The 13,096-nt window shown below is 32.8% G+C and overlaps 1 protein-coding gene across 1 annotated transcript in view; it reads left to right on the plus strand.

Annotated features, from left to right (window-relative positions):
• The window catches only part of LOC123660618 (phosphatidylinositol 4,5-bisphosphate 5-phosphatase A-like), a 43,873-nt gene extending 31,388 nt beyond the window's left edge, over positions 1 to 12,485 (plus strand). Inside the window, exons 4-5 of the mRNA XM_045595675.1 lie at positions 11,734 to 11,870; positions 12,256 to 12,485. Coding sequence (XP_045451631.1) covers positions 11,734 to 11,870; positions 12,256 to 12,485 — 367 coding nt within the window. The remainder of the gene's footprint in view (positions 1 to 11,733; positions 11,871 to 12,255) is intronic.
• The last annotated feature ends 611 nt before the right edge of the window (positions 12,486 to 13,096 follow it).

Raw genomic sequence — 13,096 nt, forward strand, 5'->3', positions numbered from 1 at the left:
TTTTACTATATTTATGAGATATTTCATATATTATGACTTAAAGTTGTAGTTTGATAATTGAGGAGAAACAGTTCCTAATGGTATTTCTACCTCCCGCTGTCAAAGTCTATTTGTATCGTCATCTGTCAAATAGCGTTATTCAGAACTGGTAGTACAGGCCCTTAGTCAAGTTTGATATGTCATTCTAGTTGTACGCGGAATCGTTTATAACTGAATTTGTACACAAATTTGACAATTTCACTATCAGAACGCAATTAACATAATAGATAATAAAATGACAATACTTGAAGACAATTTGATTTGATAATTATTTCTGCAATCATATTAACGCTATAACTTTTAGAAAGTAATATTCTGACATTGATTAGTTACTTTGATTGCTTTTTGAGTTAATGTCAGTTACAATACTGATTATTTATATGAAATAATATGTACTGGGATGGCCTCCTAGTTAAGGCATAAAAGAGTACCTATCAATAGATTTCTACTAGACAGCTTTCGATTTGTATAAAAAAATATTTATAGATATATTAATAGAAGGAAATATAATAATCTGTTATACTCGTATACATAATAATAATTGTAGATTTTATAATACAGGAAAATAAATATAGTTCGACTGCTATTCTTTATTACAGCATTTATATTTTAAATATATTAATATTGATTTGGTATCTCTAACGTAGTCTAATGTAAGTTCTGAAAAAAAATCTGTTTCAATGGCAAAGGTACCTAAGCCAGAAGAAGTCAGCTTTTACTGTGACTAAATTAGTTTATTCGTGCACTAACCGTAGTAAATTTGAATAGTCTTACATAACATGTATGATTCAGCCAATGTCACGTAGAATAGATAAGACACGAATGAGATTGGTCGATTCGGTCGAGAGTACAATTACTTAATAATTACTTGATAAGTTTTTAAGGACCTGTGCAAAAACAACTTATTGTTACTCCTATGACTCCTGAATTACTGATGGTACATATGACACAAGTATACAAATAAACAACATCTAACCCGTTGAGAAAGTCAATTACTAATTCAACACATTAAATTAACTATTTAATCAGAGACAAAACAAGAAGCGCAGTTCCTCGGGTGCTTTAATCAAAATTAGTAACGGTATTAAGATGGCATCAATTCTCTTTGTTCCACGCCTTGTATACAATTTGCTAGTTGAATATTCATATTAGCAACTCCTCAAGGAGACAATTTGGGAAGACGACTCTCCCTCGAAACAATTAATAGAGGTAAGCTTCGTTACTCGCGGACCAAGTTCGGAATTGACCCTTGCGATGAATCTTGTACTCGGATCTTGAAGATAAATAAATTTGTGGAATTTATTTTATTTTAATATATTATATTAAAATTATATATTAAAACAAATTTAGTTTGAAATAATACTAATTTTTTTTTTGCAATAGTTCGTTGTTTTTTATAATAATAGTGTTATGTATCTAGTATGTAAATAATAATGTAGAAATAATTTACTAATATTTTATTATAATTTGTAACAGGAATTGACACAATAAGAACAGAATCAACCGACATATTAAATTATTTGACATAAAGCAAGTTAGTTTATTTCCGCTTCTCAAACTCGGAACGTCACACCAAATAGTGATGTCTACTAACACTCTCCCTTGTTATTTAATTTAGAAGTTCAATCGGTTTGGTGGTCGTCGAATCCGGGTACTACGACGGGGTTCAATTTCAGCCTGTGTAGTAGGAGGTATATCTGGCGTTGCTTGATGTGTCTCTGGCTTGTCCACTTCCAAGGTTTCAGTGTAAGGTATAGATTCCCTTCTTGTAGTGTTAGCATGTGTAGTTGTAAGGTCTTTTTCAGGTAGTAAGTCTTTTCCAGGGAGTAAGTCTTTTCCAGGGAGTAAGTCTTTTCCAGGGAGTAAGTCTTTTCCAGGTAGTATGTTCTTTCCAGGTAATAGGTCTTTTTCAGGTAATTTTGGTGTATAATTTGCTACTGATTCTCTTGGTTTAATCAGGTAAGTATCTGGTATTCTAAAGTTATTATCTAAGCATGATGTCCTTATGATTTGATCTACATGTCTTTGGTGTATTCTTCCATCTACTTCCACTTCATAATGTAATTTTCCTTTTCTATTTACTATGTTACCAAATTTCCATTTATTACTGTCATACATTCGAATTTGAACTTTCTCTCCTCTTTGAAATTCTTTGGTTACTATTATCTCTTCATTACTGTTGTTTCTTAATTCCTGTGGTCTTTTTACTAAGTCAATTCTTGTTCTGTATATTCTTTTAAACATCATTTCACCTGGGCTTAATCCTGTAGTACTGTTAGGTGTTTTTCTATACATCATTAAAAATCTTTGTAATTTATCTTGTATAGATCCCTCTTCACTAATCATTGCTTTAAGTTTATTTTTAACAGTTTGAACATATCTTTCTACTTGACCATTGGTAGAAGGATGAAATGGTGCTGTAAATTTAGCTTGAATTCCATTTTCTTTTAAGAATTTTTGCATTTCTTCTGATCTAAATTGTCTTCCATTATCCGAGACTTGCGTTATTGGTAAACCAAATGTAGTGTATAACTTCTTTAGAATATTTATTGTTGTTGCAGCTGACATAGAATTAGTAGGTATAACTTCTAACCATTTAGTATAGGCATCTACCACCATAAGAAAATATTGGTTCATGAATGGTCCGGCATAATCAATATGAATACGACTCCACGGTTCCTTAGGGTATTCCCAGCTGTGTACAGGTACCTTAGTCGGGTTTTTACGCATCAAACAGCATCTCTTGCATTGTTTCACCATGTTTTCAATATCTATGTCAATGTTCTTCCACCACACATAGCTTCTTGCTAAAGCCTTCATCTTAACTATACCCATGTGCGCTGTATGTAATTCTTCTAATATTTTAGGTTGTAGTTTCTTAGGTATGACGATTCGTATGCCATAAAATATACAATTATTCTGCAATGAAAATTCATGTAGTCTAGTTTTATCTTCTCGTCCTGATTGTATATCAATATATAACTTCTGTAGTTCTGGGTCAGTAGCTGTAGCTACCCTTATCTCTTGTAATGAAACTGGTATTTCTGAAATCTGATTTAAGTAGAAAGCTTCGTCATCTGTAAGTGTATCATTCTTTTCATTTTTATTTGTATGTTGTAGTCTTGAAAAATAGTCGGCATTAGCATGTTCTTTAGTCTTCCTTAGTTTTATCTGATAATCAAATCCAGCTAAAAAGTTAGCATAATGTACAAGTCGTATGGCTGTTGTAGCAGGTGTAGCCTTCTCTGGGTGTAAAATTCTAGCTAATGGTTGGTTGTCTACTATGAGAATTATTTTTCTACCGTAACAATACTGAAAGAATTTCTTCAGTCCCCAAACTAATGCTGCGGCTTCTTTATCTAACTGGCTGTAACCTTTCTCTGCCTTTGTAAGAGATCTTGACGCGAAAGCTATTGGACGTTCTGATTTATCCGGCATAATATGTGACAACACAGCTCCGTATCCAGTTGGTGATGCATCCGTGGCTAATGTGACAGGTAAGTTTTCATGAAATGGTATAAGTACTTTTTCTCCGCAGATTTCCTTTTTCAGTTCTTGAAATGCTTGTTCACATGATGTTGACCAAGTAAATTTTGTATCTTTTTGTAATAATTTGTATAAAGGATTTAGTTTTGATGCTAAGTTAGGTATAAATTGTTGGTAGTAATTTATCATTCCCAAAAATGTGCGTAGTGAAGAAACATCTGTTGGACGTGAACTATTCTTTATATCATTTACTTTATCTTCTGTAGGGTGTAGACCTTTTTCATTTATTGTATGTCCTAGGTAAGTAACTGATTTTTGAAAAAACTGACATTTCTTTCTATTTAAGTGTAGTCCACATTCTTTTAATTTGTCAAATACTTTCCTAATTCTTTGTAGTAATTGTATAAATGTACGTCCTTGTAAAGCAATGTCGTCAAAAAAACAAACTGTACCTTCCATTCCTTGAAGTGTTTGATCCATATATCTCTGCCAAACATTTGGTGCAATTTTCACTCCGAACATTAGTCTTTTCACCTTGTATGTACCCTTGCATGTACTAATAGCTTGCATTTCTGCTGTATCTTCATTAGTCTTCATATGCAAATAAGCTTGATTAATATCCAGTGTGCAAAAATATTTTCCTCCACTTAACTTTGAAAATATTTCTTCAACACGAGGTATAGGGTAGTTGTCATTTTCCAGATTTTTATTTAATGTAGCGCGATAGTCAGCACATAAGCGCATTTTTCCATTTTGCTTCAAGACAGGAACAATTGGTGTTCCCCACTGTGAGTATGTAACTTTTTCTAATATTCCTTCCTTTTCTAATCTGTCTATTTCTGCTTCCACTTGATCCTTCAAAGCGAATGGTACTGGACGTGGTTTTAAAAAGACTGGAACTGCACCTTCTTTCAATTTAAATACTGCTTGATAATCTTTAATTTCTCCTATTTCTTCAGAAAATAGTTCTTTGTATTCTTGTATAATTTTTTTCAATTTCTCAGTAAACTCTTTTTCTGTAATATCATTTTCTTCTTTTTGTAGTGAATTTATGTCAAATTGTAAGTTTAATTTCCTAATCCATTCTCTTCCCAATACAGGATCCACTTTTCTATCAATAACAAAAATTCTTCCTATGACTTCTGTATTTTTATATTTGATGTTTACATTACAGGTTCCCCGTGGGTAAAGTATTTCTCCTGTGTAAGTTTTTAATTTAATTGGTGTATTTTCTAATTTAAGATTACTGAAATTTTCTTTATAATATTCTACAGAGCATGTAGTGACTGCTGCACCTGTATCTAGTTCTAGTGTATGTAATTTCCCGTTCAGTTGTAATGTAATATTAAATTTATCATTTTGTATGTGATTTTTGTAAAATATTTTATGTATTTCATAAATTTCATTAGTATCTTCTATGTACTGTTCATTTACTAGCTCTAGTTGCTTTTGTTCTCTTAAGCAAACTGATTGTATGTGTCCTTTTGTTTTGCATTTCTTACAAAATAATTTATCTTTTAATCTACACTGAGTCGCTGAATGGTTTTCTTTTCCACAACGATAACACTTTATTTTCTTTCCTTTTTTAATATTTGTATTGTATGTATGACTTTTATATGTATTTATATTTGTATTTTGTTTGGATGTATTAAAATTCTTAGTTTTCTTTGATATTTTGTTTATATTTGGTTGAATATCCGTACACATTTCTTTTGTTTCTACTTTGGAAGTCTCAATCGCCATTGCAATCCTAATTAAATCATCAAATTTTGTAGAAGAAGATTCTTGTAATAATCTTTCTTTAATTTCAGAGTTACGCAGCCCTCGTATGAACTGTACTCGCAGATGAGTTTCAAAAGTACTATTTTTACAATTATTACATATAAAGTTACATTTTCCGCCTATTTCTTTTAATCCAGCTACGTAGTTAGCAATGCTTTCACACTCATGCTGTTGCCGTAGACAGAATTTGTGTTGTTGAGCAACTTCACCAGGTTCTGGGGCAATATGATTCCTTAGTAGTTCTACAAGGTCATCATAGCTTTTTGATTCTAGACACTCTGGCGCTGTGATGTTTTTCAGTACTTGGTAGTATTTAGGGCCAATACAATTGAGAAAAATTTGCACTTTAATTGTAGCACTTGTGACACCTTTCAAGGAAATATAATTTTGGAGTCTTTGTAAATAAGTCGAAAATGATTCATTGTTTTCATCATAAGGTTGTAATGTGATACCACTAACCGTTTTATCACTGGTTTGTAAGGCTTGTTGTAATTGTACTTGCTGTAATTGCATTCCTCGCATCGTTTCCATCATTTGGGACAAAACTTGCCCTAGTTGTTGTTCCATTGCGGCGTATTATGTACGTACGTATGTAAGAGGAAAAGGAATGTGTGAAGCGGGTTATCATCACAGGATTTGGAACCCTTGGAACAAGGAAAATGGGTGTATAGGAGCACGTGGTAATATCCGCTGCTCGCGAGGTTACTTATATTCACTTTTTTTTTTTTTTTTGTAATTATTAATCTTCGTCGTCAATCTGTTATCCTCGTCGCCAATTTGTTATGTATCTAGTATGTAAATAATAATGTAGAAATAATTTACTAATATTTTATTATAATTTGTAACAGGAATTGACACAATAAGAACAGAATCAACCGACATATTAAATTATTTGACATAAAGCAAGTTAGTTTATTTCCGCTTCTCAAACTCGGAACGTCACACCAAATAGTGATGTCTACTAACAAATAGTTTTACAGCAACAATACTAATTTAATAACTTCAGTTTTGTAAGATAACAATAAAACAAATTAATATAATCTTATTTTAAGTGGAAACAACATAAACTAATAGAAAATTATTTGATTATGAATATATTTATGTGATTTATTAATACTTCATTATAATGAAAAAAGAATTACTACTCGTAAGATTTAATTTTGAATTAAGATTTAAGGCTGACCCAAAACAATAAACAAATAATAATAAGTTGCAATAAATACCACATGCAGTAAAGTTAAAGTAAAGACCAATTTTATTATAGATTTACACAATTTCTAGTACATTGCTTTATAAGTCTAAAGAACAATACTTAAACTTGAAAAAAAAGAATAAAAAAAAATAAGCAGAACAAAAAAGCACGTAGAACATTCTTTTCACTTACGTTATACAAGGTGCATTAGCGTCGCTCGTCAGATTGTATTATATCGCGTGGTCCGGTCCGAGTGCGAGCGTGAACGCGTCTCGTGGCCGCGCCCGCCATCCATCAATTATTACCATCAGTAATGAACGCAAATCCTTTGATTCCATTGAACGAGTGCCTGGGGGAATTCGATTTGTAAGTTACGGGAGATGGCGTTAATTCGTAATGATTTTTTGATTTATGAGTTGATTTATTTTTCATACTTTGAACACATTAAGACGTGTAAAACTTAAATCATAAAATGTCACTAATTAAAATTTTTACTGAACTAGGAGTAAACATTATTAGAATTAATTACGCTTCTAATTCTGACTTTGGTTTATTACCACACCAAAGTCTTATTTGCCGCAGAGTACAAATATAAAATAATTAAAAATAAACAAAAAACCCGCCTGCATGAAGAATAACTAATAGAAAATCAACTGAAAAAGCTGGAACAAGATAAAAATTCAATATGCACACAAAGTCAGCAAAATAAATAGAAACAATATCAAACATTTTGTGCTGTACATTTAAAATATATTAATACAGTAGTCCTTCGAAACTTTATGCAACGTCGTACATAACATGCTGTCGGAGACATGCACAAAAAGAGAATGATTTGACTTATCCTTCAATTTCATGCCTCCGACTGCATATTATCTACGACGTTGCATAAAGTTTCGAAGGACTACCGTATTAATATATTTTAAATGTACAGCACAAAATGTTTGATATTGTTTCTATTTATTTCGCTGACTTTGTGTGCATATTGAATTTTTATCTTGTTCCAGCTTTTTCAGTTGATTTTCTAGTTAGTTATTCTTCATGCAGGCGGGTTTTTTGTTTATTTTTAATTATTATTTTATTTATGTCTTTTTAGTCAGACAAATTACGTAATCGGTTCAATTCATTAAAACAGTTTACATCATGTGGTTGATTAAGTAATTTTTTAGGGTCAAGAGAACTGATAGCAAGCCCGGAGAAAGATCTCACTCTGCTCAAAGCAACGTAAGCCTGACCTTTAGCAAATAGGTGACTGCTTAAGTCAACAACTATTAGTTTTAATATAATGAAATTATTATTAAAATTATTTGTTTGTATTTGGTATTATGTTTTTGTTATTGATTTTATTAATGTAATTGTAAATTGGTGTGACATTTATTAATTTTTATTTGTAATTTTAATTGTATGTTTTTTTTAACCATTGTATTTTATTAGAAAGGCTACACCCCGAAGTTGATCATCGCCTAGGAGGCGAGTTTGGCATGGTATAGGCGAGGGAAAAAGCAAAGTCCACATTTTTTAAACTTTAATATTGTATTTCTTTATTAGTATTACAGTAATAATAATCATGATATACCTTTTTAAAATCCTTGTATTGTGCCCTTCAATTTGATACCCATATTGTAGTATTCGAAAAAAATAATTTTTTTTCATTAACTACAATGGCTTCGCGCAGCCGCCATGTTTGATTTTTTTTTAATGTCACCTATCTAAGAACACTTGGGCAGCTAAGACAAACCTAACGATACCTCAATTATGTAAATCCGTTCAGTGGTTCTGTAAATATGAGGTAGTAAAGAATATTACATACAAATATACATACATACAAGATACGCGCGAAAAACATAACCCTTCCTTGGCAGTCGGGTAATAAGAGTGCAAATGTACTCGGAAAAATATTGTTGCCCTTTTTAACCGACTTCAAAAAAGGTGGAGGTTACTTAAATCAACCGTATATATAGTATATACCGTATATATAGTATATACCGTATATATAATATATATACGGTTTTATATATATATATATTATGTATGTTTTGGGATAACTTCGTCGTTTATAAACCGATTTTAATAATTCTTTTTTGTTGGAAAGGAGATATCCCAGGTGTTGTACCATGATAAGGAAACCAGGATCTGATAATGGAATCCCAGAGAAATCGAGGGAAACCCTCGAAAATCGTAGTGACGACTAGCGCGTTTGTTAATTTTTTTCGTCTACTTACGTTGCATTACTTTTCGATGTAATTAAAATCGGTTTTTTTCGTTTGCGAGCAAACACACTTGTTTTATCTAGCATAATAAGCAATTATTTAGTTTATTTAATTTTTTTTCTGAAATCATTATAGAAATAAAGTTGTGAATCCTGTTTATAAAGGTAAGAGGCTATAAAAGTTCATGCTGCAATTCGCCGATGTCTCCTCTCGGACGGTCTAGGTTGTACATATAAAAACAATTTCTCCCGGCACCTCTTATATCTCGCGCCCCACCGTCGCGGTACATCAAGTATGCACTAAGGGAATGCCGGAGCGACGCGACACCTCGGCCGTTCATTTCATTGTCTCAATCTGTCCTCTGACGCGATCTACTGTTTTGAATTTTGCTCTGACGAACCTCTCTCGTGTCGTTTAGCTCTGATTTATTCAACTTGATTTTAAGCTTATCCCGAAGTACTTTTGGAAAATATAATTATATATATTTTATTGTCTGCTATGCCTTAGCTTGTTAGGTACAGTGTCATGCGCTGCCTGTATGCCTGCAAAAAGCTTAAAGCTAGCCAAAATACGTGTCTTAAAATTTCTCTCAATACTCTTTTTTCTTTAAACGCTGAAAATATAATGAATTTTTAACGGATTTGTCACCCGAATATTTTGATGTGTCAGCCAGTTTCTATATTTAAATTCGTGATTTTTGTTTAAGAAATCTTGTTACAAAAAATGTATATATTATATCTGTTTTTAAAATAAGCTGTTTATAATGTTTCTACATTATATTATACTTAAACTAGCGACCTTCCCTGGCTTCGCACAGCAATGCTGATACTAAATATACTACAGAATGTCTTTATATACAACGTTCACAGCTTTTTTGTCATTAGACAATACAAACATTCTTTCTTTAGAGGTTATTCTTCAAAGAGCGATATATAATTGGCTATGTGAAAAACACTCAACGCTCAAATCTAAGCCTGCGACGTTGAAAGTTTGACCCTGCGATTTATTAATGACGCGCTATTATTTTTATTATTATTTATTTAGGCACGCGCCACCGGCGGCCCTCCGGCTGGTACCGCCGCAACCGCTATGTCCCTGTATTTTAAATGTGTAATATCTTCAAAAGTATGCTGTAAAACCAATGTATTTAAGATACTTAATTTGCTAAGGATTAATCCTGTACTGCTTAAAATCGCTTCGTCAATAAGTTATTATTTCTCGTAAAAGTAAAGGATGAAAAATGGTTCTTGTGGGTTATACCTAAGATATACACTATCGCGGACTTTTAGTAGACCCTTTAAGGCGTACAATACTGTGCTTCGATCGATTCGATTTTGATCTATCTCGTAGGATTCAGCCAGCGTTTGCAATGTAAGCGCGAAAATATGTTTATTTACGACATCACATTAGAAACTTCGATAATTATCAGTGTTTCTCTACTATATTATACACGTATTATTCATATAAACCTTCCTCTTGAATCACTCTATCTATTAAAAAACTGCATCGAAATCAGTTGCGTAGTTTTAAAGATGAATAATGATATATACCGCTTATATAGGTTATATATTATTAAGAAAAAAAAATATTATACGAGTTCTCAACGGTTATGTGTGATATTTTAAAATTAGCTAATAAAGGAAAATATATTTACTTGGCATTACAATAAAAATAAGTTATTTGATCAGTCATAAATTAAATTAATTATATAAATTACCTTTTCATTGCAAATGTTATTTCGATTTACTTTCGAAGTATACATTTGATCTAGTAGTAGGTAGGTACACGAGAGAGATACTGATGCAATGAAACATCAACTCTTTGATGTACACAAATCCACTTCCCGAGCTCACGAGACCGCAGATTCCGATACCGCTTTTTATTATCATTCACTTTACAAATAAATTCTAATTCATTCGATTGAATTAATTCTAAAGTTGTGATTTTTGTTATTGTATTTACAAATGGATTGAGGTTGTGGCTTGCCAGAATTTTCGGTGTGTGAACGGTAATTTTTTTTTATATATAACTTGGTCGGCAAACAACCATACGTCTTACCTAATGGTGAGCAATTACCGTAGCTTTTAGACATCCGCAACAGAAGCATTGTAAGCGCCTTGCCGACCTTATCCCCATTTCCACCCAGGAGCTCTGGTCATCTTACTCACCAACAGAAACAACACTTCTTGAAAACAGTATTAGGTACTTAGCTGTGATCTTCTGTAAGGTCGTGGTTCTACCCCAGTCGGGCTGTTCCAAATTTTTGATCGGGATATTTTCTGCTATGCCCTACATCAGTAAAGATTTAGATATTAAAAAAAGTTTCAATATAATTTTTACATTGAATGCTTAAATATTTTTTCTACAATCATCGAAGTTTGCATATATGATAATGTTTTGATATTTTTTCTAACGCTAAAACTTTTCTTAATATGTACTTGTAACATAAAAATAACAAATATTAAAGAGAGTTTTATGAATATCATTCTTATTTAAAAGCTATTAGAAGACATTTGGATATACTCTTAAGTGATAAAAATAATTGGCATCAAGGCAGTTAATAAAAATGCCACTTTCTCCATAAGTACTTTCCTTGTAAAAATACCCTTTTTCATAGCAAACAACAATGCAATGGTGGGTCGTGTATTTGCAGGTGAAGTGGATAGTATTGTATGTGGTGTTATTGGTATTCTATTAGCGCGAAAGAGTTACCAAAACCGATGTTGCGGTGCTTAAGTAAAAGGATGTAAAGTAAAAATATCGAAATCTGAAAAAAGTTAAGTTAAAAGTTTTACATTTGTTGAATTAAATATACGGTATTATAATATTAATACAGGTTTAATAGAGTAGGCTTAATGACATATTTTGTAATTGTAATCATAAAGAAATTTAATGGCATTAAAGTTTAAAAAAATCAGCGAAAACGGTTACTGCCTTTTACTTAAGCACGTCAGCGTACAACCTCACAAACTTTCACATTACGCCTATTTTATTAGACAATTGTTTCAAATAATCCTATTGTTACAGTTCCGGTGCTTTCCGCTCGTCTCCAGCAGGCAGCGCGGAGGCCCCCGCACCGCCACCTCCACTGTTTCTACCGCCGCACTTGTCGCATCTCTCTCAACACTTGAACCACTTGTCGCAACCATTCTTCCCTTTGAAAGGTGACTATTACATTTTATGCAGTAAAAATTTCTAAACACACTTTTTACTCATTGCTTTAAAACGTTTTTTTTCTATCTGCGCATTCTTCTCCTGCACGGAGAAAGAGGCATATGCCCAGCTGTGGGATATTACAGAATGAATCAAACAATTACTGAAAATAAATATACCTAAAAATACTGTTAATATTTAATGTGTTAAGTAAACGATTATCGACGGTGATCTTATTTTTTCTTAGTTATTCTAAATTAAAGCTTTTGAAAACTCAACCTTCCTTCATTTAACTCCAGATACTAACATAACTACTAAACATACACCAACAAATTTTAAATCTAAACACCAAAATCTTTAATTATTAAAGTAGATTAATTAATCTCTTAATTTCAGGCTGGGGCGCCCCTTGTCCCTGCTGTCCGAAAGAAGAAGCGCGCTCTTCCAGTGTGGCTGAACTCCGTCGCAAAGCACACGAGCACTCAGCCGCGTTGCTTCAATCACTGGCTAACTTCCAATCCCGAGCACTACTACCGCTACCGCTACCCCTGCCCCCACTACCGCTGAATTTGCTGCACGAACCTACTGCATCACCCTCACAGGACCCCCCCAAACACTTAGAATAGGTATTTGATATTAGGTTATTACTTATGGAGTATTTGATGTCAAATTTACTGGTTGCAGCAAGTGTATACAACTGCTGTTTTTAATGTTCAAATACTACGGATAAATATAGGATATCGGGTTATTCGTTCTGCAGTGTTTGATACCAAGGCATCTGCCGCTAATGCACGAACCATCAGCAGCATCCTCTCAGGATCCTCGCCCCAAGCGCTTAGAATAGGCAGATATTTTAAAATTGAGCTATTACTTCTGCAGTGTTTTATATCAAGTTCCTACTGGTTGCAGCAAGTCTATACAAACACTATGAAATCTACGGGGCTAACCGTGATTTTTATTTTGAAACTCCTGATATTTCAGCGTCGTTGCAGGCGCCATGGTTGCGGGTGAATTCATGTCATGGCGAGTCCAGTAGAATCTAAAGTATTCATATTGACCGTGAAAGCTTAAAAACTTATTTGTATACACAACTAGTGTTGACGACCGCTGTTGAAATACTACCGATAAGTATTTGATATCAAGTAATTACTTCTGCAATGTTTGATGTGAAGTCATTACTGATTGCCGCAAGTGTATACAACTGCTGTTTTTGATTTCGAATTACTATTGATAGCAG

The sequence above is a fragment of the Melitaea cinxia genome, chromosome 15 (genome assembly GCF_905220565.1).
Source record: "Melitaea cinxia chromosome 15, ilMelCinx1.1, whole genome shotgun sequence".
Lineage (NCBI taxonomy): Eukaryota > Metazoa > Arthropoda > Insecta > Lepidoptera > Nymphalidae > Melitaea > Melitaea cinxia.